We start from the raw sequence: 26,946 nt of genomic DNA on the forward strand, positions 1-26,946 counted from the left end.
TCCTGTGGATGATGAAAACATGAGAGGAGCATATCGGAATGCCTCAGGGGCCTGCCCATGCTGGCTTTATTGCTTAAGGAACTGACTCAAACCGTACATATCATACCCACTCTGGAGGTAACCTGTGCCAGGGATGTGCATGTTACACAAAGGCAACAAGATCCCAGCTTGCTGGACCTGATACCTGCAAAGTGTTTTGCATTTTGCTGGTCAATGCTACTGCTGGGAATGACAGCACTGACAATGTGCTACTGAAGTGACAGGACAGCCAGGGAGAGGCTTCTGCAAACACTGTTAGGTTGATGGCCAAAGGTTGTGCTGCAAATTAACTGCAGAGCTTTCTATCTACACAGCAACATAGGCTGCTGATGTCCCACTACTCAGTAACCCTGATGGGGCACAGCAGAGACTTTAAACAGATGTTAAAACCAGCATATTCTGCCAGGGCTACTTGTAAACCACAAGCTAGAAGGAAAACAAGTGAAATTCTTTTGCAAGGAATTCCAGGAAATTTTGAGGCCCTGCAGGGGTCAAAAGCTCCCCCTATTAATTCCCTTTTCAGAGAAACATAACAAACAAACAAAGGGAAGTAAAGTATCATTTTACTATTTGGAAGCTTAATTTTTTACCTCAGACTTGGTAAACAAGTGTTTTGTCTTTGTCCACACCCATCAGTAGATTGTAAGCTCTGTGAGATTTTCCACAGATGAAATTCCAGTAAGTACTTCTGCAAAAAATTAATTGTCCTTATTGCACCACCTTTCACTGCAATGAGGTATTGCCTCACCTACACCTCATTTTTTACCTTCCCAGTAAGCTGTGTTTCCTGTCTCTAAAGAGGCCCCAGAAAAATCTGCAACCTGGCCTGAAGGTGTTTGGCCTGCAGGTACTATACTTGTGGCCACCCGACCTGTCCCCGCCGGGACATGGTGAGTGGGGACACCTCCTCCTGCACCCCAGAAAGGGCAAAAGGAGGGCTGCCCTGCTGGGTCTCCGCACCATGGGTACTTCTCCCTCCTCACCCCAGCGCTGTGGCCTGTTTGCATGCCTTTCCCCCATGTCAGCACAGTACACAGGCGCACACATGCATGGCATATGTGTTTGTGTGTGCAGGGACAGGCACTGCACCAGGACACTGGCATCTGCACACCAAAGGCCCGTGTCCATTCCACACACACATTGCTCTCTGCCCAGTGCAGGGAGAGCTGGACAAGATGACCTTTAAAGGTCCCTTCCAACCCAAACACCATTCTATGATTCTATGATGTGTTGCACTGAGAACATTGCCAGTCCTGTGGCCTGCGCAGAGCAACATGGGGAAGGGCAGAGCAGCCATAGAATACAATCACAGAATGCTTGGGGTTGGAAGGGACAGAAAGTAATTGGCCAGTGGAATGTGCTGCCCAGGGAGGTGGTGGAGTCATCTACCCTGAAGGTGTTCAAAAAAGGATTGGACATGGCATTTCAAGCCATGGTTTAGTTGTCATAAGGTGTTAGGTAATACACTGGACTTGGTGATCTCTGAGGCATTTTCCAGCTTGGTTGATTCTATGATTAAAGGGACCTCTGCAAAGACCAGTGCCATCTTCAACTAGACCAGGTTGCTCAGAGGTTTGTCCAGCCTGACACTGAATTTTTTCAGGGATGCAGCTTCTAACAACCTCTCTGAGCAATCTGGGCCTGTTTCACCACCCTCATTGTGAAAAACTTCTTCCTTAGATCTAGTCCAAATCTCTCCTCTTTTAGTTTGAAGCCATCGGCCCTTGTCCTGTCACAACAGGCCCAAGTAGGTTCCCTTTAAGTATTGAAAGGCTGTAAGAAGTTCTCCCGGGAGCCTTCTTTTCTCCAGGTGGAACAACCCCCACTCTGTCAGCCTTTCTTCATTGGAGGGCTCTCTCTGATCATTTTTTGGTGGCCTTCTCTGGGCCTAACACTTTCATGTCTTTCCTGTGCTGAGGACTCCAGAATGTGACAGTACTCCAGGTGGAATCACACCAGAGCAGAGCAGAGAGGCAGAGTCCCCTCCTTCGACCTGCTGCCACGCTGCTTTTGATGCAGCCCAGGATACAGTTGCCTTCCGGGCTGCGAGCGCACGTTGCTGGCTCACGTCCAGGTTTTTTTCTGCACCAGTACTCCCACACCCTTCCCCACAGGGCTGCTCTAAACTACATCATCCCCCAGCCTGTGCCCTCCAAGTTAGCGAGCCCCCATCGGCTCCTCCGGGCCCCGCACCGCTCAGCAGGGCGGCTGACACCCGTGTGCCTTCCACACGTCCCACGTGCGCTGCACACCCCCGTCCCACCCCGCTGCCCCCCCTCCATTCCCCGCCCCGTCCGGCCCGGCCCCTCCGCTCCCGCCCCCTGTTGCCGCGGGCACCCAAATCCCGCCGGGCCGCCGCTGCTCGTTCCTTTCCTCCCAGCCCTCCAGCCTGCCTGCCTCCCTGCCACCCACCGACGGCGACATGGCCGCCCGGCAGCAGCTCGGTAACGCGGGGACGGCGAGGCCTCGGCAGCCCGAGCTGGGCTGCGACCGCCCGCCCGTGGTGGCGGCGGCGGCGGCAGCGACGATGGGTCGCGGCCCATGGAGCCACCGTGGGGGGATGATGGTGTGGTGGATGGGGTGCTGCCCTCCCGCCGAGCCCCGAAATGGCCGTCGGGCGGGTGGGCCGCAGCCGCCGGGCTGAAGCGCATTTCCCCGCTGCCGGGTTCGGTTACATAGGGCGGCCCCGGAAGGCGAGGGGCGGCCGGGTGCTGCTCGCCTCGGAGTGGGGCCACTGTTTCCAGCCCGGTAGTTCCCATGCCCTGAGAGGGTTGTGCGGGGCTGTTTCCTTTCCTCCGATTACACTTGGGCGTGGGTCCGAGCTGGGGGGCAGCCGCCACTGCGGGACAGAGCGGTCTGAACTGCTGGGGAGGGGGGAAGAAAAGCGAGAGGTGGTGAGGGACTGCCGTGCCTCGGCAGCCCTGAGGCGGCAGCGGCTGCGCTGCCTTCTTCCTGCCCTGCCTCCCTATGGCGGGAGGCGGCCTTCGGGGCGCAGCAGCAGGCCCGGCGGCGGTGCGAGGGTGGGAAACGCAGTGTGTGTGGCCTGGGGGGTGCAAGCGGGTAGCTCCTCCGGTTTGGAGGTGGGGAAGAGTGGTGGTGTGTGCTCCCCTTCCCAGTCACCTCCTGGGCAAGCACTGCCTTACATCAGATGCGATGCTTAAATTATGGAACTTCTAAAGGCTTTGGCCTCTTTTTGTTGTTTTCTTTCTCTGTTGCACTTTTAAACCCAAAATATTTGTGCTCTCCCTACCTGTTAGCTTTGCTCAGCGTCTCTGACAAGACCAACCTGGTGGAATTTGCAAAGAGCCTGAATGCTCTTGGCATGGGGTTAATTGCCTCTGGAGGAACAGCCAAATCCCTGAGAGATGCTGGCCTGCCTGTCAGGTACTGACTCTTTCCTATACACCTCCACCAAAAAGCTCAACTGAGGCCTGAAGTGCTTAAATTGAAAACCGGTCTGAAAGCAAGTCTTCCCTTTCAAAAAAAATGTGCCCCAAAGCAAACTTGAGAGCCGCCTTGGCCAGAATTTGGCTGACAGAGGCCAAAGTGGGATACTGTGCAGGTCAGTGCACGGAGAGATGTCATGTTGGAGATGATGCTGTGTCTGCCTTGAGCCAGCGTTTTTCCCATGAGGCAATCAGTTGTCCTGAAATTCATAGTCTGCCCCTGGTGCTGATCTTCACAGCCATCTGAAAGCTGATCTTTGGCTGGTCTTGGGACAAGACTGACATGTGTCAGGAATATGTCAAAGCTCACTGGAGGTTATTTGTCACAAATAATTTTCTTGGCATGGTGGTCAGCTTTTTCAGACAGCCTTTAAGTGTTGTGTATGCACCATTTGAGAAGGGGCATGTGCAATCACCAGCTGTGCTAGCCCATAATTCTGGGAAATTTATTTTAAGTTTATTCTGTGCTGTGATTAAAATAAACAGCTCTGGCCAAATAAAAATTTTCCAGTGCAGTGATGAAAAAAATCTGTCAATTACTTGGCAGGAGAGGTGACTAAGTCCTTTTTTCCCCTTGCTTCCAGAGAATGCACTGGTAGGCTCCTGGGATACATCAGTATGGATATACAGTGTCCCCAGAGCTCCCTGTCCTGGCTGTTGTCTATCACTTGGTCATGTTTCTCCCAACTTGTTTGCTTGACTGTGCTGTCAGTGAAGCCTGAAGCAAATAATGGTCATATTTTCCCTTCCCTTTCCAATTTATTGTTGTTTTCTTTACTGTTGTAAACAGTCACAGGGAATGGTGAAACCTTAATTAATGTTTTGTCTAAGCTGGGAAGAAGTACCAAGGTATTGCTGCTTTTGAGGATGGTCTTTTATTCTTTCTATAAATTATGGTGACTTGGCATTTGCTTATCTTTGTTATTTGCTGTGTTGGAGAAATAACCATGCTGCCTAGTTGAGCGTGATGCATCAACTTTGTTTCTCTTTGTGAGAGAAGCAGTTGTTGCTCCTCTGGCATGAAGAAGAGGTTGTAGTGAAATGCATGACTTGTTTATTTATTTATTTTATTATTATTTGGTCACTTACTAGAAATTTCGCACTGTTCTTTCTGTTTTCTGTCACTTTTGCACAAGATAGAGATCAACGTCTTGTGATGTGTGAGAGTATTAAGCCAACATTTTGGCATTTTCTGCTAATCCTTCTGGTACTTGGCAGCATTCCGTTAAGTAGTTGACAGATGCCATCCATAACAAAAGAAGTCAGGTCTGTCTTAATGTAGATACCTCATCTCAGAACTACTTCCCAGCCTTCCACAAGAAGGATGTGCCCTAGTCAGTCAGAGCTGGCGTTCCCTTCTAATTTAGTAATACACCTTCTGTATGTTGTCTTCTTACTGAGGTGCAAAACACTGAAGTGTGGAGGAATCATGCATATGTTTTCTCTCTGAACTCTTGTCAGTGATGGACAGGTGGTGATTTTTTTTTTCCAGGCAGACCAAAATACAGCTAAGGTATTTTTTTTACCACTTTGCTAGGGTTTAAGACTTCTTTCAGTAAAACCAACATTGTCAATAGATCTAAGTTACTGCCCTGATGGGAATAATAAACATTCAATCTATAGGTCAAGTCAGTATATCATGTCTATTATCATGCTATGCTTTCTCGTTGAGCAGAGATGTTTCCGACCTGACAGGGTTCCCTGAGATGTTAGGTGGACGTGTGAAAACCCTTCATCCTGCAGTCCATGCTGGTATGTTTCTGTTAATATATTTTCACTGAAAGAGAAATTCATGGGCAGTGAGGATGGGAGGAATGTGTTGACAGATGTCTTTTTTTAAGGGTTATGTGGAAGAACTGAGTAATGAGGACAGATTTACTCTAGCTGCAGAAGAATAGGTGAAAAGCACTGGGTGGAGAAGTGCGCAGTGGCTGAGTTGCTTCCTCTGTTGCTATGCTGGCATCTCTGCAGTTAGCAGAGCTTTACCTCCACAGGGCTACAAGTAACAGGGCTTCTCTGTGAATGCCTTTGCATATTCTTTGCAGAGTCAATTTCAGACTTGCTCAGGCAGAGAGCTCCACTGAATTTATCTTGTGAATGAATCTGATGTGCAGCATATCCTTATGTGACAGCACACTCTTTAGTGGGCAATTTCTGCATGTTTCAGTATTCCCTGTCCCTCTTCAGCAAGGAGGATGTCTGATAATTGGTCAGTCTGCACATCAACCACCTGCTTTTTCATCTCCTGCTATGGTGCTTGAGATTCTTCATGTGGAACTTACTGTCCATCGTACTTGAGGGTTGGAGACGATATCCTCTGGTGGTAGTGTACCCAAGATTGTGCTGTTGGTTACTTTGTGCCAACCAGTCACTTGTGTGTTTCTCCAAGTTCCTAGACCCAAGCAAGCCACCTAAGCTTCTTAACTACAGGGACAGCCTCTCTTGCTTCTATTGTTTTGTAGGCTTTATGTGTTGCTGTCTGATGAGCAGCAGGTGTCCTTTTCCTCTTCACTGGCTACTTAGTGTTTTAAGGGTAGCAACTTAATGCTTATAAAGTGAATGTCTGAGGTGGCTGTTCAACACTTGGAATGCTCTAGTATTCAGCATTTGGGAAAAGAATCTCTCAGTACAGAATCTGAGTAGCTGAAGAGTCAGTAAAATGGAATAAAGGTGGAGGAGTAGGGGCTGAGAACTGTTTGAAACAGGATCAGACCGTTTATGATAGAGAAGTTCTGAGGAAAAGCACAATCTGCAGGAAGATGTGACTTTAAAAAAATATTGGTGATTCAGTTGTAATTTTATTAATAAAAATGTATTGTTTTTGTAATTAGGCATTTTGGCTCGCAATATTCCAGAAGATAATGCTGATATGAACAAACAGGATTTCAGCCTTGTAAGGTAAATTTTGGGGGGCATGATGCAACTCAGCAGTGATCAAAAATTAACATTGGAGACCAATCAACACCTGGGAGGGGGAGCAGTAGGGATTTCAACATCTGCACACCAGAAGATTTTCAATCTCCTTCCTTTTCCCTGTCAGGAGATACTGTGTTTTTAAAGGTACAAGTTTCTACACATGCATCTTCATCACTCCTAGTTAGAGAAAACTAAACCAACAAAGTTACATTGTGGATTCCACAGGGTACAGAAGTTATAAGTTCTGGTTATCTGGGAATTTTGACATGCCACATTTAGTCCGTGTTGGGCCACATTACACTTCTTGCAAAGATTCAGTGCTTTAAAAGCTGGTGCAGCTCCCCTCAGCTTAGCTCTGGGTGTCTGAGCAGATGATGATTCCTGATTTTGAAATACTTGCTCTGTAAATATACCCTTTGATATTTGCATAATGTTTACTGAGTTTCAACACATAAATAAAGAGTAAATGTGAGAAGTGGGTTGGGAACACGTACAGACAGAAAGCGCACAGATAACAGACAGAAAGCTTATTTTGAGAGACATCGTGAGGCCAAGTCAGCCTGCAGCCAGCAGCTGAAGCAAGACAATTTGTGTACTAATGTGCCAAAGAGTTGTTTTTGTTGGGTGTATTTACTGAGTACATTCACACAGGGCAGTTTGGGGCTGTGTTTAACTAATTGTTTTATTGTCTAACTTGTGATTGTGAGCTCTCTGTCAGTGGGTAGCTTCTGGTTTAGAAACCCATGGCCAAATAGAACATAGGAAGTTGTAGGTATAGCCAGGATGAAAGTTTGACTGTGGTGATTGGACCAGAATGCATTTTAGCTTTTCAAATGATTAAAAAAAATAATCCATCCAGGATGGTTGGATTTACAGGCTGAATACAAAAACCTGAAATTTAAAACCACAGGAATCCTCAGAGATGGCTCAGCAGTGGTGGCACTTGAGAGCACACTCACTGCATATTAAAAGGAGCTCTGCTGAACTGCAGGGAGAGTAACTTATATTGCACTTGCATCCAGAGTAATAATTTGAATTTGGGTTGCCTTGAGTAAAGCAGAAGGAGCTGGTCTTCAGCAGGAGTGTCTTTGCATAGTTGCATGAAATTTACATACCCAAGTTGAGATAGGAAACCCATTATCTTGATTTCCATGGATAAAAGCATTAGCAGTGTTAAAGTCCACAGATTCCTGATTGTTGGCAGCAGTTCAAGAGCATGAATGGGTTGGTGGGTGGGGGTATTAAGAATGGAACATGATAAAACACCTTATAGAGAATTTAGAGGCATGGGGGTTTCTGAAAACTCAACTGGAAGCTAATCATCCCTTCCAGTTGAGTTCATCACACAGTGTGGAAACAAAGAAATACGTGTGTGTCACAGCAATCCACTGCCAGCACTGGCCACGTGACACTTTGATACCTTCATGTACTGAAATCAAGAGAGTAAATTAATTTACTTGGGTTAAAAACATGGTTTGTGAAGGTCAAAAGAGATACCTCCTTCAATTACAGTCCATGTGGCACTGGTAGGGTAGGACTGGGCAAGTTACTACTTCATGCTTTCTGGAATACAGACTGAGGCTTCTACCACATGAGGACAAAAAAGAACTCCAGTAACGTCTAATCTTAACTTGAGAGGGGAAAGTCCTCTACTTCCATGTGCCATAGAGGCTTCACGCCTGTGCATTCAGGTTTCTTATGCTGTTGGTATTTTAAAAGTCCAAAAGGAGATATATAGGTTGTTTTCTGCTCTTGGAAAAGTTATGGGAAATTTATTGTACTTTGTTTGCAATGAACCTTGGCCTCTTAGGAAAGTTGTTGGAAGCCTGTTTTTCAGTACTGCTGAGAGCCCACTTTGAAGTCCTTTTGAAATGGCTTGAGTTGTACACCAAAATCACTAAACATTTAACATAAAGTGTAATTTTTATAAATTGTGGTTCTACCTGCTGTAACATTGTTTAGAGAGTTCAGTTACATTTCATAATGTGTTGTACAATCACTTGGCCTTTGGCTGAACACCACTGTCTCTTAAGTCTATTGGAGAAAGAAGCCTTGGCTACAGGATTTTATGTTGGTCTCAGATCTGAGAGGCCAGACCATGAAAACACTGGTGATATCTTGAGCTTGCCAAGTCCAGTTTGGTGGGTTTATTTCTTACTGAATAACCCTGCTTTCCCCCTCAACTCCCAGGGTTGTTGTGTGTAACCTCTACCCCTTTGTGAAGACCGTATCTTCTCCAGGTGTAACTGTACAAGAGGCTGTGGAAAAGATTGATATTGGTAAGTTAAAAGAAGAGCAAATCTCTTCTCCAGGTGGACTTGATGATTCTGATCTATTAAGTGATCTCAATTCTCTTCTGTTTATTTGGTGGCCTCGCACACCCATAAAGGAAATCTACTGAAGAGCTTGGGAGCTGCAAGGAGCAGGTTGAAAGTATAGATGGGTAAACATCATTGCTTTTAAACAGACCTACAATTAAAGTGGTCGGCAAACTTGATGCAAGGGTGGGCAAGTCATGTACTGCCCAAAGGAAGGAGCCTGATGTACTGTAGAAAGATGTTCTAGGAAAGGGCAGGTGGAGCATGCTTCCTACTGAAGCACAGATTGCAGATTAAAGCTCATTTACAGCCTCTGGCAGTATAATAAAAATAAAAACCATGAGCTTTGGAGAGAAAATGCTGAAGCATTCAAAGTGCTCAGGGGATTGCTGAAAACTTCAGGAAGCTGTTAGAAGTAAAGGGGTTGGTCTGCATATGTGGGAGAGTAGTTAGAACCTGAATTTCAAAGCATAAATACCTGTATCATCATCAGTTTTGTTCTTCCTGCTAGCTCTTAACCCCAAAAGGTTTGCAGTTCCTTCACTGCAGCATCTCTTCTTGGCAGCTTGTGAATAGTACAGGCACAGTTTTGTGCCATAAGGTTGGATTGGGACTGAATTTTCTTGCAGTAGTTCCATCCAAATGATGCCCAGCAGAGCTCTCTATTAAATGTTTTATGGAGTAATACACACTCTGTGTGCAGCAGTGCCAGCCTCCACTTTGCCTTTGGAGCAGCCTGGTATCTTGTATGATTTAAAATGTTGTGAGAGCTCTGCAGAGTCAGATTTAAGGGGGAAGCATGGCATTTTATCTCACACAGAGGACCTGGTCAGGGTTCATTAATATTTTCAGAGAGAGATGGGAACCTCTGGCTTAGCAGAGTAGAAGTATGATGCTTAAGCAGTGTGTATAGACAGGCATCCTTGTCAGCGTGTGGCTGCGCTGCTTGAAGACAGTCTTGCCCCAGTTGTTTGTGGCCCATGACCCATGTCCTTGCTGCTGCTGCAATTCTGTTTGCAAAGGCCAGCCAGCATGCACCTTCACCAGTGGAGTGAGTTAAACTTGACCAGCCTTATGTGTTTTGAACAACAGGGTTTTTTTGTCTCTTCTCCTTGCTGGAGAGCTTAGGGAGGGGTATATTCTTCTGGCACAAATGGTTGATTGGTACATGTCTGTTCTTGGCCTCAGATGTGACTCTTGATTATACCATAGCCAGAAAGGAAGTACTTCATGCCTCCATCCTTCTCTTGCAGGAGGAGTTGCCTTGCTGCGAGCAGCTGCCAAGAACCATGCTCGTGTGACAGTTGTGTGTGACCCTGCAGACTACTCTGCAGTGGCTAAAGAGATGGCAACATCAGGAGACAAGGACACCTCCATGGAAACCAGGCGTCACCTTGCACTGAAGGTTGGTTGTGCTCACTTGCAGTAAAGGGCTAGGCCTGACTCATTTACTTTTCATTCATTCACTATTTTAAACACCAAATCCTCTGTAAATTGATGTTGTAAGCTGATGAACATTCCCTGTTGTGTCCCAAGGCTTTCACCCATACTGCTCAGTATGATGCAGCCATCTCTGACTACTTTAGGAAAGAGTACAGCAAGGGGGTGTCCCAGCTGCCCCTGAGGTATGGCATGAATCCTCACCAGAGTCCTGCGCAGCTCTATACAACGAGATCCAAACTGCCCCTGACAGGTGAGGCTTGGGCCTTGCTGGCCACAAGGGATCTCTGGGGTAGGAGAGGAGGTGGCTGGGCATGTCTGTTGGTTGTCTTTAAAACTGAAATACCATCTTGTACTGTAGTCCAAGGGATGGCCAGCAGTGCCTTAACAACTGCTTTATTACTGAGTTGGCACTAGCTTTGCAATGAAAACGATGAGTTGAGCAAGTCAGAAGAGCTTGTCTGCTGACCCTCACAAGACTTACTGTAGCTCTGTGATCTCTGTTGGTGTCCACACTGAAGACACTTTGGGTAGATTTATGTAGTTAGACATCAGACCCAGATTTTGTAACAGAAAATCTTGTTTCCCTTTTAAGATTCTTTGCACTTTGCCATTTTCCTTATTCAGTATTATCCCAGTCTTTCTGTTACACAATTGACTCTCTCTAGAAATGAAGCTGTTCGCTAGGTTTGAAGGGGTTTTGTTCATTTATTATCTTTTTCTTTGATGGTTTTGAGCAGAGGTTTATTACCCTTAGTTTTCCAGAATGCTGCTTCTGCTCATGGTGGTAGAGGGAAATATACTAGCCTCACTCCCAAGAGACTGGGAGAGGTCTGGTGTGTGTCTCTGACATTATACAGGGTGTGCCACTCATCACAGCACTGCTGCAGTGAGGGATACCTCTGTTTTGGAGAGGGTATTCTTGTTCTTTAAATTGGTTTCGGTACTGGTGAAAACCAGCTTTGTCTTGTGTGCAGACACTGCCTGTTGAACAGAAAACAAAGCTTTGTGCTGCAGTGTTTCCTTGATACTGAGATCTCATAGGAAGCTTTTCCATGGCTGTATTGGAAGTTGAATTGCTTGCAGGTCTGCCTCCCAGTATGTCAACAGAACAGCACTCTTCACTTGTCCAGGCCATGGACTACTGCTAAAATGATCTTTTTCTCCCATCTCCTGAAATGATCACAGCCTTGCCATGTCAGTACAAGAAGTTCTTTTTGCAGGGCCAGAGCAAAAAGATTTGAGGACAAACTTTTAAACAGCCTTTAATCTTGGCATGGATTTCTGATGGAAGGACCAGACTAAGCATTTTAATAAAAACTTGCCTTAAATTTTGTGGCTCTGACTGGTTCCAGTTGACATCAGTTAGAGACAGTGTGCTTTAAGTTTGGCTCATGCTGAAGTATTTGCATGAAATTTTATTTATTAGCTTTTTAAAGAAATCTACCTGCTTTCTATGCTCTCTGACAGCTCTGCTTACGTACCTTGATCCAAGTCAAGCTTTGGTAGGCTCCCTCAAAGGGATGGCTCTTGTTCCAAATGGTTGCCAGTTGAACTCATCATAAGGGAGGATGTTCATTTTTGCTCACCTTTCACAAGAGGGAAGGTATCAGCAGCTTCTGGTAGAGGAGAGAATTGCATTGGCCTCTCCTGAGTCTCAAGCTGTGCATTCCTCAAGTCACTAAAGCTTTTCAGGGCACTTAACCAGTTGCTGGGGAGCCAGGGTCAGTTAGCAAGAACTATTTGTAGTAATTTCATACCTGATGGAAGAAATCTCTTCTGCTTGCTCTCCAGACGCTGAGGAGAGGGCTCTGCTGCTTTAATGTGTCTTTGTGCTATATTTGCAGTGGTTAATGGCTCTCCAGGGTTCATCAACCTGTGTGATGCTCTCAATGCCTGGCAGCTGGTGAAAGAACTCAAGCAGGCATTAGGCATTCCTGCTGCAGCCTCCTTCAAACACGTCAGCCCTGCAGGTGGGTGGCTCCTTGTTTCCATACTCTTCTCTTTGAACAGGCTATGACTTTTGGCAGGCCCTGCAAGTGGTGTATGTGTGTACCTTGATAGTCTGGAGAGGTCCCAAGGGCAGGAACTAGCGAGCAGCTCTGATTTGAGTGCCCTGGCTTGTGTTTCCCACTAGGTGCTGCTGTTGGAATACCTCTCAGTGAAGAGGAGGCTCAAGTCTGCATGGTTCATGACTTCCATAAGACCTTAACACCCTTGGCCTCTGCCTACGCACGAAGCAGAGGTGAGAAGGACAGGAACATACTGTCAAGTCTGAAGAGTTGAGCTTCAGTCTCAGAACCTGAGCAGCATGTTTAGGACTCCACAGGCAGAATACTCCCTGTCTGTAGGGTTTTTCTCCACAAGGATCTGACTAGATAGACTCTCTCAAAAATTGCTCCCCCATTGAGCAGACCTTGTAGATTATTTCAAAGGCTAAAAACCATTTTGGATTCTGTTCCTTGATGTGTATAGAAGACCTGTAGAGAATTATGTTTTTAACAATGTATGTATATACACACACATATAAATCTGTGGGGCTTTGGCTAAAGGAGCTGGAATAACAGCTGTGCTGGTAGCACACTCAGCCTTCCACTGCAAATGAGGTGATCAGGAATAATTGAGTAGAAATGTTTCTTCCTGATATTTGGTGGGTGTTTTTCTAAGGCTTTTGTACTGCAGAGGTCACCAAAAAAAGCTTTAAAAGAAGGTGAATTAGAATAAATTCCTCTGATCTAGATTAAATACTTGGTGAATTCTCTCATTTTCCATGGTGTTGCTAGAAAGCCTGCACAGGTCACAGAAAACAAAGTAAACTTTCTTGATAAGTATGTTGGCTTGGCTTCATTTTTCACCACTTTAAAGACCGTGTTTGAATGTTGCCCTTAGAAAACCATTGCTTGACTGGTAGAAAAATAAACCCTTAGAATGGCAGAGACTGAAGAACCTAACCTCACTTATGGCATCTGTGGTGGGAGCTGAGTTCACCTTAGCTGTACCAAAAACTACTTTAAAAGTTTGCTTTTAGCTACATTTCTAGGCCTGGTTTCTTGCAGGAAAAGCCAGATGGGAGCATAGGCATCTAAAAGGTTTCCTCTTTTTCTAAGTGTCTCCCATCTGAAATCTTTCTATATATGATCCTTGCCTCTCCTTGTCTTCTTGCCACCATGGCTACAGCAGAGCTGCTTGCAGTAATGGAGGTGGTCATTGCAGAGTTAGTGCTTTGACAAGTGCAGTGAAGAAGGAAGGGTATCTGAACTATGGCAGTATGTGCATGTGTTTGAGGTAGGACATTTCATCCTTGTTATTCTATGGTCTAGTTTGGTTTTGCTGTAGGATGAAATTATTAGCTTTTATGGAAGTTGACTGGATTGTAGGAGCAAAAACATCTCTTGGATAAGTCACTAAAGACAGGATTTTGCAGGTGCTGATCGGATGTCTTCTTTTGGTGACTTCATTGCCCTGTCTGATATCTGCGATGTGGCTACTGCCAAGATTATTTCCAGAGAGGTCAGTTAAACAGCAGTGAATAATTCAAGTGTGAAAAGGAGAATCACACTGGATGGAGTCATTGGTTTGTAACAGCCATTCTGTCTGAGTTTGACCCATTTTCCTGAATACTGTTATTGGTCCATTTGTGCAACTCAGTATACAAAGTGCAGAATTTACACCTATCTTGATGCATTTTTCTTCCTACCAGTTAAAACTTGCCTGTGTGGGAGAGCCTGTGAAATAGCAGTGCTTGAAATGCTGCTTTCTGAAAGGTGATTGCAAACCTCTGCCTTGGAGCAGGCCTCTGGAAATGAACCCTGATTATACTGTCACAAATATCTGGCTGAACAGCTGTAATCAGAACAATAGAGGACTGGAGAGCTGATGGCCACCTTCTTGCCCTCGGCAGGAATGTAGATGTAGATTGCTACCTGCCAGTTGATACAAGTCATATGTAGGCTCAGTCACTTTCCAAGCTGCACTTTTTGCTTTGCTGGATTCAGCAGTCACTCCATAGCTGACTGCATTGTACAGGTCACTGGCTTAAATATGGAGTTCAGTAGCTGGGAGTTAGTGCTTTGCCAAACACATTCATCCCATTATGTGTTGCTTCTAGTTTTTTGAGAGGGAGAAGGCACAGTGCAAAAGGCTCTCTTGTATGTTGGAGACTTCTCAAATAAATGCAAGAGTACCTTTGACTGGTTTGTGAGGAAAACATCTGGGATACTATTACTTAAAACCAAAAAACCTCACCCTTCTTGTAAGAGAAGAAGGTGAAAGGTGTGTATCACTCCCTGGCACTGATGAGCCTAAATTCCTCTTGGTTTCAATGATGTTAACAGCTCTTTTAACAGTATTTTTGTCTCATCATGAATGTCACTGTTGAAATGTGGATTTTAGCTGTTTTGTTGTTTTTGTTTTTTAATCTGTTAGGGCTAAGAAGTGGGGATATCATGCACAAGCTGTTTACCCCTGGAGAGGGATATTAAGTTTAATTCCATTCTGCTTAAAGGGATGGTGGGGTACTTTTAACACCCTCTTGCCAAAAACTTGTAGTGTGTATTTCTAGGACTGAAACCAATCTTGTAGTAGTCAGTGCTTTGGTTATTGAATGGTACCTATGGACCCTACAAGGTGTGCCTTCAGTGCTGTTCTGGAAATGGCAGGTGGGGGTTTCAATACTGGCTTCTCTTGTGGTTCATTTTGGGTTTTTTCCACATGGAAGATGAAATCTGCGTGTGTTGCAGGTATCTGATGGTGTGGTAGCTCCTGGCTTTGAGGAAGAAGCTCTCAAAATCCTTGCCAAAAAGAAGAATGGTGGTTACTGTGTCCTCCAGGTTTGTACTCCTGCTCCACTACAACCCTCTCCTGTTCTTCCCTTACCTGCTTTTCACAAATGTTGGAGTCTAAATAGCTGGGAGCCTGATCCAGACATCCCTACAGTGCATGGAATTGTTTCCTCTGGGTCTTTGGGGATTCCTGTATGAGATGAAATTCCAGCAGCAGTGTTGTGATCATGTTTAGCTTAATAGTCCTGTAGAGGAGTGATTTTTATAATGTCTTCCTTGGCTTTCAAGGTGATGTGGATTTTAAGTCATTAAATCTATGAACCAGCAAGAGAACTTCAAAGAACCACTTTCTGTGCTTCCTTTCCACTCTTTTGCAGCTTTCCTCTCACTTTTGCTCAATTAGTTTCCTCCCTGAATTCCTTATATCTAAGATACTCTGTCTCAAACCTGTTAGTCTTGGCAGTGAGAAGCCTGTGCAGTTCTGAGGGATGCCTTATCTGGGTGTGGGGTGTTTGTGGAGCAATCTTTCAGTGCAGTCAGTGATAAACATAGCAGCACAGGCAATTTGGACCTAGGGTGATGCACCTTTATATACTGCAGGCAGGATGCTTGTCAGGGAATATTAATATAGCGTGGTCAATTTAGTGTCAGGTTGCCTTCCTGGTTCCTGCAGTGGTTGTTGGGACTTCAAAATCATCCAGTTTTGGTGAATGTGACTTCATCACATTCAGTTCATCCAGTTTTGGTGATTATAATGTTGTCAGAGCAGCCAAACACATCCTATTTGTGCCTGACTTGGAGAGACAAAAGAGCAGAGAGCTTTACTGTAACATTACAAAAAGAAAACCCAAGGCTTAGTGAAAGTTATAATTGTAATGTTACTCCCAGGGGGAGCTGTGGAAGATGGCTCAGGAGCTTCAGGCAAGAAGGAATGAAATGGCAGATACTTTTGGCAGCTGATTACCTCCTGATTTCAATTAGCTCTACAAGGATGAGGTCATATTGATTAAGCCTGTGTCTTCAGGGCCTGTCTGCAGAGGGGGATGCTAAGGCAAGTTGATTTGAGCAAATGTATCTGGATTAGAGAAACCACATAAAACATGCACACTGCTATTTAGAGCTGGTAGCCTTAATGTGGTTTACATCACATCTCAAGAACCTGAACTGGGGCTACCAGAGTTCTAAATAAACCTACGCATGGGTAGACCTGAATGCAGTTTTAACAGTTCCATTTCACTTTGCCCCTTGCACTTACGTAAATCAGCTCTGCTGCATGTTTGTTTGAAGATGTGCCCCAAGAGAGTGCATCTCTGGAAATAATCACATGCACCCTTTTCTTTAATGTCAAAGAGGGTTGGGGGTTGTGCCTTTAGACGTGATTGAAGCAACTCAAAATATTCCTATCTTCCCATGGAAGACCCTTTTTGTGTGGATGTTTTCCTCCTGTGGAAGACTGGAAGACTAGATTTTTATGCTTTGCAACAGGGACATTTGTATGTAAACATCTATACTTCATTACCTCGTTTCACCCTGTAAATGTCACTTAGTGCTGTTGAGACCTTACTGCTCCAGTTAATTCTAATTACTTCTGATGATTTCAGATTGCCTTCCATAAACACTTCACTTCTGCTGGATTCTTTAGACCGTGTGTTTTAACCTAAGCTGTTACTGGGCGTTGGATTTTAATTGCTCTGAATGTCTTATTGGCCTGTCCTTCGGCTTTCAGATGGATCCCCATTATGAGCCAGATGACAACGAGATTCGAACCCTCTATGGACTGCACCTTGCGCAGAAGAGGAACAATGCAGTCATCGACCGGTCATTGTTCAAGAACATTGTTACAAAGAATAAAAGCGTAAGTGTCAGGAGATAAATGAGCTTAAAGATTGGTGGAATCAACCTGGGTACTTTTCTGAAGAACTCTGCACTGTTCTGCCTTAACAGCTCTTAATTTTTATTTTTTTTTTAAACGAGATTTAATTGGCATTTAACAAAGCACAGCAACATTTCTGGACCTAATGTACTTGGGTAAATCAGGGCAGTTTGCCTTGTTTTGATTCCTTGCATAAATATCTCTGAGTACCAAAATATTTTGTATTTCTTATTTATAAGAAGCTACTGTGTGTAGTTTCTTCTGGTGGAAGGACCGTGTGCTAAGGATTCATTGTGATCTCATTCTTGACTCACTGTTTATTTCTCCCTTTTGTGTACAGTGTGTTATATAAACTGTGGCCTTTCTGGTATTGCTCATCATTTAGAGTTCACATCATCAGAAAGTTACAAGTTATTTCTTTGTCTCTGACCTTTTTCTCATTAAAAAACAGATGTTAATGAGTACATGATTACTCATGGGCTCAGAAGCAAGTTCAGACATTGAGGTAATAAAAAACATTTCAATAAAGGAATTGACTTTAAAAATACTTAGTGCAGATATTGATATTTTGAGGTATTATTATTGTTGTGTTCCTATGTGTGTTTAAGCATGTGCTTAACTTTTTTTGCCTCTGAGCACAACTGATGACAGTGAGCAAGTACAGAAGGCTTTGCAGGCTTAGAGCCAGTGATAGAGTCCTCTTGACCTGCTGAGATTGTCTGATCCCTACGAGCTGTGAGATTAGATTAAAAACTAAATGATTGGTTTGGCAGCTATACAAAATTTGCTGGTAATTGGACAAAACAGGACATTTTTAGTTACTTTGCTTTCCTTCTTTATACTGCAGTACTTGTGGTGATGGCTTTGGGGGTTTGCAGATCACTAGCCAGCTGGCTAGTCATGACTGTTAGGATAGGCTATTGACAGTGGCATTTTGTTTCAGCTGCCCGAGTCTGCCATCCGAGACCTGATTGTTGCCAGCATTGCTGTCAAGTACACCCAGTCCAATTCGGTTTGCTACGCCAAGGATGGGCAGGTAACCCAGCTCTGTGGAGCCTGCTTGTAAAACAGAGGTGGCCAGAGAGTGCTCTTGTCAGGCTTGAGTTTGGAAATCATTTCACACAGAGGAACCTACTCAAGAGGTACAGATGAACCACCCTACACACTGCTGTGCAGAACGGTAGCTAAACCTCTCTGTGTTTCTCCAGAGGCTGCTTTAAAAGCTTGCTGTTATCTTATTCATGGCAACGACAGGGCTGGCTCTTTCAGTGACAGAGTTGGAAAAGCTCTTACATGCTTCTGCAAGTCTGGCCTTGAGTCATTACTTTCTAACTAGTGTCTTTTTATATCATTTTTGAGAACTTATGTATGTCGTAGTCTGTGTAGAGCCTTAGGAAATGATAGTAGTTTTCACAGCTGGATTCTGCCTGTCAAAATGGTTCTTGGTTTATTCTTACTTTTTATGTAAGAAAGATGTGATATACTATGTTTATTCCCTGATGTGTTTTATTTTTTATGCTTTTTAAATGCTTATGATGGATGGTGGCATTTATAGAGGCACTATCAAATGTGTAGTTTACATCTGAATCTTGAATTCTGAAAAGAAATCTTTTTTTCCAAGTTATTGCTGGGTGTTCACCTTAAAACAGGTACCCAAAAGTTGTTGTGAATGTATAAAAAAATCTTATCTTGCCCAGTGACTTGGAATGCTTCTGTTCAGCTGATTTTCTGTTCTCCATGGCAACTTTTTCCATATCCCTGGATTATTTAAAAGTGGGGAAAAAATGAAAATGAGGACAGTTTTGATCTTGATCTTTAGTACATCTTAAATCAGCAGAATGGACCATAGGGTGCAGAGAGCTACAGGTAGAGACTGTGAATAAACTGCAGTGCTGCCCTTGCGTTGGCACTCATCTGCATTTGTCAGATGGTTGTTACAGCCTGAAAACATTGCAGCGCTGTCTCTCAGGGCTTTCTGGGGTCATGTGCTGTATGGTTCTTGAAAGCATACCTCTGGAGAGCTGGCATTTTGCTTTCAGGATTTTTCATGGTTTTTTTTTCTTTAAAATGGTTCTCTGTACTCAAGAGCGTTATTTCTTGTAGCCCCAGAACAAAGGTGTCGCTATCTTTGCTCCTTTTTCCTTATTACAGCAGCAATTTCCCCAGTGCTTTTACAAGTCTGGGCTTAACGTGTTGCTGCAGATGTTTCTGAAGCGTGTGGGGTAATGCATGTACCATCTGGAACGGAGAAGGCATGAGGAGAGGAGTCAAAAGCAGTGTGGGCAGGCAGGGGTCTAACTAGCTGGGCTTCAGTCATGTTTTGCATATTTGCAGGCATTTATTTGAATCAAATTCAGATCTCTGTTGTCTTGGATTGCTGTCTTTGTCAAGGAAGGTGAAGATCAGAGGGCTCTCTACTGCACTGAAAAACAAGTGACTTTCTTGATAGTAAAGGTCAGCAGCCACTACAATCACTCATGGAGGAGGTGAATCTACATTGAGGTCTTCAAATCAAAGCTTAATGTCTTCCTTGGGAGAGTGACTACAGTCCAAGTGCAGAAACAGCAGCGTGGCATGCTCTAGGTAGCGATGGAGGTGCTCTGATAGGAACTTCCTCCTAATTTTAAAATCTCTAAAAGCTTCCTAAGACTGTTCAGTATTATCACCATTGTTCTTAAGGTACAGATGGGGAAAGAAAAGAAGGTCTATGGAAAACCAGTCTTGGTAAGATAGTGGTTAGCTTAGATTGTTTTGCTGATGAAGGGGGGTTGTAGTAAGGTGGGAGTTAAGTTTCTTCTCCCTAGTATCAAGTGATAGAATGAGAAGGATTGGCCTCAAATTGCATCAGGGGAGGTTTAATTTGAATATTAGGAAAAACAGTTTTACTGAAAGGGTGGTCAGACATTGGAATAGGTTGCCCAGGGAGGTGGAGTCACCAACTCTAGAGGTGTTCAGAACACATGTATATGTGGCACTTTGGCACGTGGTTTAGTGGCTGTGGTGGTGTTATGTCAACAGTTGGACTTTGTGGTCTTAGAGGTCTTTTCCAACCAAAACAATTCTATGGCTCTCTGCTATGTACAAACCACTGCTCATAGCATCTACTGAGATATACCATCAGATGTATACAAGAATATTTGGGTACAAACCAAAAAACAGTACAAATCAAGAACCAGAAATGGGAAGTAACTTCCAGAGCGTTGCACTTCAAGTGAGATCCTGAGAAAACGTTTTTTGGGGTTTTATGAGCCAAGTCTGGGAAGTCCAGCCAAGTCTGAGAAGTCCAGCTTGTCTTCCGTTCCATTGCTTTTGGTTTGCCCTGGGTGACCTCACATCATCCCCTTTACCTAGCAGAACTCAAGTGTATCAGGCATCCAGAATGTTTCCAACAGCTTGGCTTTGTTGGGTTCATAAGTGGCCATTCCAGCAAGGGCTGGTGCTTATGTTCATAAATTGTAGGGAAGCATGGACTGGGAGGAAGCAGTTATGGACTTCAGTATCATGTAATTTGCAGGAAGCTGGCTGCCACTAATTGCAAGAAACCTCTTCCTTTGTCTTGTCTGACTTTCAGCATTGTGAAGCCAGTCTGTAATGTGTTGATTTGCACCTTCTTTAATGTTACCATCATATTTGAAATTAGCAATTTAAAATCATCTTTTTCTTTATTCTTTGCACAGTAGGATAAATCAGGCTTGTTAACTTACCTCACTGTGTTTCACTGACAGTGCAGGTGTTTGTCAGTTACTTCATTGTTTGTTTGTCTTCCCAGTTGTGAAGTCCTTTATTTGACGTTTCTGATTCCAAATGTATTTAGGGTTTCTGCTTTCATTCATTCAGGGTAAATCTGAGTAAGTCCAGGCCAATCTGGATCATTTTACAAGAATCCTTTGGGTGCTATCACTCCTATCCACTTCATGCTTTTGCACAATATTCCAGCTATGGGACACGTTTGGCTCTCTTGCAAGCAAAAGTGGTTTTGGTCAAGTAGTTCTCCATTTTCGCCCAAGCTTTTCTATGAAGTAATTTTTCTGCTCGCCATGTATTGCTATCTGCTTTCACTCCTCACACTTAATAGGCTCTGCTTAAGTATGCTTTGATTCCCAGGAGATTAAACTTTGGAAGAAATGTTAGTATTTTTTCTGTAGCAAATAGGCAGAAAATAGAGGGGGAAAGATTCCTTTAAGGACAATTCTGAGGCTTTGGCTGTTTTCTTATGGGAGAAAGCCAACATCTGTGGAAGCAAGAGTAAAAGGGAAAGAAAAAGTGAAAAAGGAGTGAGAATAGGTTCATTCAGACAGGCCAGCATGAAGAGAGATTCAGGCAAAATACTTTGTCAGAAGTTCTACCTCCTGATTTCTCTGTTTTGGAGCAGAAACTTCAGGTAGACTGAAGAAATCTTCCCCAGTAGTGTTGCATCAAAATGGATTTTTCTACAAAAAAGGCTTATGCTTTCCCTGGATCACCTTTTTCCAGTGAAATGTGTCTTATGGGCATGCTCTTCCCAGGCTGTAACTCTGAACTTCCTTCCAGAGCAATGTGGGCTCATCAGAGGGTAGGCAGAGGAGCATCTGTTGTGCTCTCTTGCATTGTGCTGTTAAAAAAAAAATGTTCCACATTGCAAATAATCTCCCTCTAGGTTTGGGGGTGTCTGTGAACAGTTTGCAGGACACATCACTTGAAGTAGGAAGTTCCTGTCATACTGGAGTTGTTGAATATGAACTTTGGTTCAGTTATGCATCTTCTGATAAAATGTAGGTCGTCACAAAAAAATGTGAAATATTTTGAGTAGCTCATAGAGAAAAGGAAAAACACTCTTTTGGGGAAGGGTGCTTGGGCACTGACAGGTAGAGGAGCTTGATTTTTAATTTGCTTGGGGCTGCATTGGCCCAGAAACACTTTTTTTTCTACTGTGCTATTGTCCTTGCCAGACAAAGAGCAGGGCTTGCAATAGACTAGCCAGGTTCATCACAAGAGTTGAAGGCCACATTGAAGGCACCATTATGTCTGGTAAAGAGTAGAGGACATTGCATTTCTGACAGATGATACTGGATTTTTTAGAAACCTGAATGTTTTGTGGTGTTTTGGCCCCTGTTACCAGCAGTTTGCCCAGTACTCTCTACCATCTGCATCTCCAGCTAAGAAATTCTGCCTTAAGCTATCTTGGCTTGCCAGGCCTGCTCTTAAGGGCTGTGTGACAGCCAATGGTGTGCAGAATGTGACTATTTTAAGCCCACTCCTTTGTCTATGGAGAGTGGGAAAATCCCTGTGGAAGTGATGATACTTTTACACACTGCTGGTCTTAAGCTCCCTCAAGATACAGGGTCCTCTGCAAGTTTGAAGGTTAAACAGGGTGGTTGTGAGAGCAGAGGTTGGCTATGAGGAGTGTGTGGGGGAGAAAGTGGCACTAAGCCATGAGAAACTTTGCATCTATTTAGTATTTATGATAATGCTAATATCTCTGTGGGTTTATCAAGCACCAATGACTTCAGTTATAGCTGAGCAGATGATACTAGGTAGCTGCCCAAGTTTTTCACTCGCTCCTTGGAGGAATAGCATCCAGCAGCATGTTTTATGATTCTAGTAAGAGGTGAAGTCACTGTGTCTCAATGAATGAGAAGACAAATTATTCATTCCTTTGAGGGCAGCCTTATACTTGTAGCTTTACCATCTGGTTCAGTATGAGCTGGAAACTCTGAGGCACTGGCCAGAACCACTGTCTTCAACAGTGTCCCTGGAACAGTCCCCTAGGTGAACAGTTCAGCTGTGGCTTCACAGCAGGACGAATTTATGGGAAAGAGTTGTTTACTGTCAGATCTCTGGCTTGAAATGGCAGGAGCTCTCTCTAGAAAGCAGGACCCACAGCTCTGAAAGACATGAGGAAATGCACTAACCTGAGTTTTGACAGCCATGGTAGCTAGGTCTGGCCTTTGTGTACCCAAGACACCTCAGTTCAGTCCCTTGTGCTTGCCAGTTGTGACTGCAGGCAGATCCTAACTGCAGTTTGTTCTGCCAGTGTCTAGTAACCAAGATGTCTCTAGGCACATTGAGTTTTCAGTGGCAGCACCTAAGCATTGCCTTCGTCTCCCATGCAAGTTTGCAGCAGCCCAGATGTACATTGAACTGTAGCAAACAGCTTGCAGAATTAACACAGCTACCTGAAAAAATTGTGGAGGTTGAAAATGTCTGATGAGAACCTCAAAGAAAGCGATCAGAGCAAGTACCATGTTTTCATAGCAGCTTTCTTAAGGAAAAGATCACCTAGAATAGAATAAACCAGGTTGGAAGAGACCTTCAAGATCATCGCATCCAACCCATCATCCAACACCACTTAATCAACTAAACCATGCAACCAAGCACCCTATCAAGTCTCCTTTTGGATTTTGCTTCCAGAACCACCAGGTGTGTCAGGTACCAAGCACAAGTGCTATTAAATAAGGTTGGGTTAGCAGCAGCTATGTTAAAAATCCTAGAATTTCAGGCAGATGGCAGAGTGGGAAATGTGTTGGTAGCTTCAGGGCCTTAACAAGTCATGCGATCTAATGGTCCTACTGACCAGCCTTCCTGATTGAGCAGTGGATTTACCTTCTTACCAGCCTTGGTAGACAAACTTCCATGTAATGCATGACGTTCCACAGCTGGTCTTGTTAAAGCCTGGCCCACCAGGAAAGGTGGAGGTATTTGTGTGACCTGGGCATGGACTTTAATCTTCTAACTGAAGTGCCCATTTCAAGAACAGGTAGCCCACCTGCCATCTCTTATCAGTCCTATTTGTCTCTCATCGGTCGTATTTGTTTCTTCAGCCAACAGGATTTTGTTTTGCCTCAAACAAAAGTCATAACTGTATCACTCTCTGGAGGTTAACAGTTTGACTGACAGATGGGGCTGTATTATTTAGGAGGATAAAGGAATGTAGTGTTCTTAGTGACTGTCAGCTCGGCAGAGCTGTGGAAGTTATCAGTGCAGGAAACTGACCCTGTAACTAATTTGTGGGATTGGGGGATGAAGATTTTCTCAAAGCTTCACCGCCGCTCTTCCTCTGCTTCAGTGAGGAGCAGCTAATTTGTGGGAGCTTTTTCCCAATTGCTTTCCTAATGACTGGAATGCAGCTCTGATTTGTGATCTCTGTGCAGCAAGAGGTGATTGTGCCTTGTGTCTTCTGTGCTTCAGGTCATAGGTATTGGAGCTGGCCAGCAGTCCCGCATCCACTGCACACGTCTGGCTGGTGACAAGGCAAACAACTGGTGGCTCCGGCACCACCCACGTGTGCTCTCCATGAAGTTCAAAGCAGGTGTGAAGAGAGCAGAGATCTCCAATGCCATTGATCAGTATGTCACTGGGACCATTGGTGAGGTAAGTGCTGGCTGAGAGGTTGCTGTGGAGAGTCCAGCTTCTGCAAAACAAAGTGTTTGCATAGTATGTAAGCCTGGCTTGAGTTTTGTCCATGGGTGTTAGTGACAGATGATCCCAAAGAACTGGGCTTAGGATGGTGACTTCTCCAAGGTGATTTAATGGTACCCACCGTTCCAGATGCTGGAACCTGCCCTGTGCTTTGCTGTGCTGTTGGCTTCATCACAAAGTTTCCCCCAGCAGTAAGGAGGGGCTGAAGCTACAGTTAATGTTTCAGCTCTCACTGCAGTGTCAGGGCAGCTGTCCTTCCCTTCTTGTCTGGTGCTGTTTGCTTGTGAGGCATTTGACCTTCTCACAAGCAATAGCAAGACAAGAAAACAGTATATCCTTTTTAAGTATCAAAATTAAAAGCTGGACTGGTGACCTTATGAATCATCTGTGTGAGCAGTTGACTGTTTAAGGGACTAAGAACTAGAGCAGTTGCTGTTTCAGAAGGTGAATCATAAACCAAGCTGCTGTTTGTCATGCTTGAAGTCATCTACCAGATCCTGTATGAGTGTGCTGGCATTTACACAGACCAGCATACTGTAGGCAGGCCAAGCAGAGCATCTTGGAAATAAAGTGGGGTAGGAGGAATCCCTCAAGCCCTGGGGTGAGGAGGGAGAAGGAAAGAAGTTAAAAGGATGCAAAAAGAGTAATGTTTTCCCACCACATTTTGGGATTTTAAAATCCCTGGTATGAAGCTCCCAGCAGCAAGTGTGTGGGAGCAGAAAACCCAGCTGATGAGGTGGGTGTCAGAGGCATGCTATCATCACTCATCAGGGCCTGTCAGGGGCCTGTGCTTTGGGGCTGAGCTGGCTCTTTCTGTCTGGCAGGGCGAGGACCTGGTGAAATGGCAGGCAATGTTTGAAGAGGTGCCAGCACAGCTAACAGAAGAGGAGAAGAAACAGTGGATTGCCAAGATGACTGCTGTCTCCCTCAGCTCCGATGCCTTCTTCCCTTTTAGGGATAACGTTGACAGAGCTAAACGGGTAAGGTCACGGCAGGGCCAGGATGTCAGGGGGACTCCAGGAAAATGGCTGCACAGCCTGGGCTGTTGCTTTGAATTCTGTGTGGAGTGCTGAGGAATGTCTCTGTGCCGCACAGCTGGCTAGAAGATTGTCTCCTGGGAAGGATGTTTCTTGTGGTTAGTGGTCTCGTGGGTGGTAATTATGCAGCCTTTGTTCAGTTTGTTGATTGAGATGAATAGAGGACTCAAGTTTATTAAACCATTTAAGAATATTGAGACAAGGCCTGTTGTAGCACAGCGGAAGTGTGCTGGGCCCCATAACCCAGAGGTGGATGGATTGTAACCATCCTCTGCTACCAGAAACTGCAGGAGTTTGAGGGCAGATCCTCCCTTGCCTCCCACCGGGCCAGAAAAACAAGACTCAGACAAACGGATTGCAGAAGTGATGGAAAGTTTAAATGGGAAAGCAGCGAGTGTTTTACAGAGAACTACAAGCACAGTGACAAAAGAGATCCCAAAGCATACCCAGAAGCCTCCCAGCATTTCCCTTCTCCCTACCTAAGGGTATACCCAAAACCCCCAGGGCTCATTCTTCCTGCCCCTCCACTGTTAGGCTAATCTCAGCTGGTCCAATCTGAGATTGCCTCTCCCCCTTCTCCTCTTGGCATTAGGCCTAGCCAGGCCTAAGAGGCCTTGAGATAACTCCCTTTCCATTACCAGGTAGGGAGCATGTCCCATGGGAATGGCAAGGGAAGAAAGAGGATGTGTAAGACCTTGCAGATGGATTTATAGGGAGCAGGACATTATGGGAATGAAATACGCTGTTTCCTGTGTCCACCCACTGGGCTGGACACCTGGAGCACCAGAGGTGTGCCCCATGTGGCAGCAGCAGGAGGCACCCAGCCCAAACTGCCACATCATTCCAGAGGAGTAATTTTACTCTTATTTCTGAGCTGTGGAGAGAACTTAACTGCTCACATGAGGAACTCTCCTGTGAATGGCTTTGAGCAATGGAACCCTTTGTTCAACACTTAGTATCATGGGATGTGGATGAAATGCTGGGGCTGTCAGCTGCTTTTCAGGGGGATTTTGTTTTTCCATCCTCTAATGCTTCCCCTTTTCTCTTTGTTCAGAGCGGAGTGCAGTTCATCGCTGCCCCATCTGGCTCTGCTGCCGACGATGTTGTAATCGAAGCTTGCAACGAGCTGGGGATAACTCTCATTCACACCAATCTTCGGCTGTTTCATCACTGAACTTGCTGTGGGCTGTTGTGATCCCTCTTGGTCACAGTCTCACCAGCAGCAGCAACTGGAATATCACCAGCTTAATTGGGAGGCACCTCCATTCTGTCCATAGCAAGTATTACTAAGATCTGTAAATTAGATTGTTTTTTCCCCCTCTCTGTGTTAACAGAAAATGATGGTGCAAGAACATGGCCTCCAACATAGGAAGTAGCTCTTGTTTTGCAAATAAACACAGTTCTTAGCTATGTGGAGTCTGTGGTCTTGTGTCAGCCCAGTACTGGGTCCTTGGGAAAAAGGCTTCTTTTTGCTCTAGACTTTACTAATCCATTAGAAGACCTATGGAACGATAGGAAAGCCTGGCTTATGTTCAACTTCTTAATGAAGTGATAAAATTCTATGGTGTAAACTAAGCTGGGTTTAGTTTGGGTTTGGTTTTGGGTTTGTTTTTTTTAGAGTCAGCAGGTAGTTTTCTCCAGGCACTTCTAATCCATTATCTGCTTCCCTCTTGAGGAGAGGGAAGTGGTTCCTTTGTG

At 44.7% G+C, this 26,946-nt stretch overlaps 1 protein-coding gene across 1 annotated transcript; it reads left to right on the plus strand.

Moving 5' to 3' along the window:
- Positions 1-2,378: 2,378 nt before the first annotated feature.
- Positions 2,379-26,658, plus strand: ATIC (5-aminoimidazole-4-carboxamide ribonucleotide formyltransferase/IMP cyclohydrolase). Its single transcript, XM_068138008.1, has 16 exons — positions 2,379-2,483; positions 3,297-3,423; positions 5,161-5,237; positions 6,317-6,383; positions 8,592-8,680; positions 9,973-10,124; positions 10,256-10,412; positions 12,007-12,132; positions 12,297-12,404; positions 13,584-13,669; positions 14,899-14,988; positions 16,667-16,795; positions 17,757-17,849; positions 23,981-24,163; positions 25,036-25,191; positions 26,303-26,658. Exons 1-16 carry the CDS (start codon positions 2,462-2,464, stop codon positions 26,420-26,422), a joined length of 1,782 nt encoding a protein of 593 aa, XP_067994109.1. The 5' UTR covers positions 2,379-2,461; the 3' UTR covers positions 26,423-26,658.
- The last annotated feature ends 288 nt before the right edge of the window (positions 26,659-26,946 follow it).

The sequence above is a fragment of the Melanerpes formicivorus genome, unplaced genomic scaffold (genome assembly GCF_026170545.1).
Source record: "Melanerpes formicivorus ecotype bairdi unplaced genomic scaffold, bMelFor1.0.p_v2 SCAF_5, whole genome shotgun sequence".
Taxonomy (NCBI): Eukaryota; Metazoa; Chordata; class Aves; order Piciformes; family Picidae; genus Melanerpes; species Melanerpes formicivorus.

What these genes read in the sequence shown, in the direction of transcription:
- ATIC (XM_068138008.1), top strand. Translation starts at nt 2,462, where the DNA reads ATGGCCGCCCGGCAGCAGCTCG. An exon ending in GGCCGCCCGGCAGCAGCTCG is followed by an intron (nt 2,484 to 3,296) that starts GTAACGCGGGGA and finishes CCTACCTGTTAG; the next exon opens with CTTTGCTCAGCGTCTCTGAC. An exon ending in TCATCCTGCAGTCCATGCTG is followed by an intron (nt 5,238 to 6,316) that starts GTATGTTTCTGT and finishes TTTTGTAATTAG; the next exon opens with GCATTTTGGCTCGCAATATT.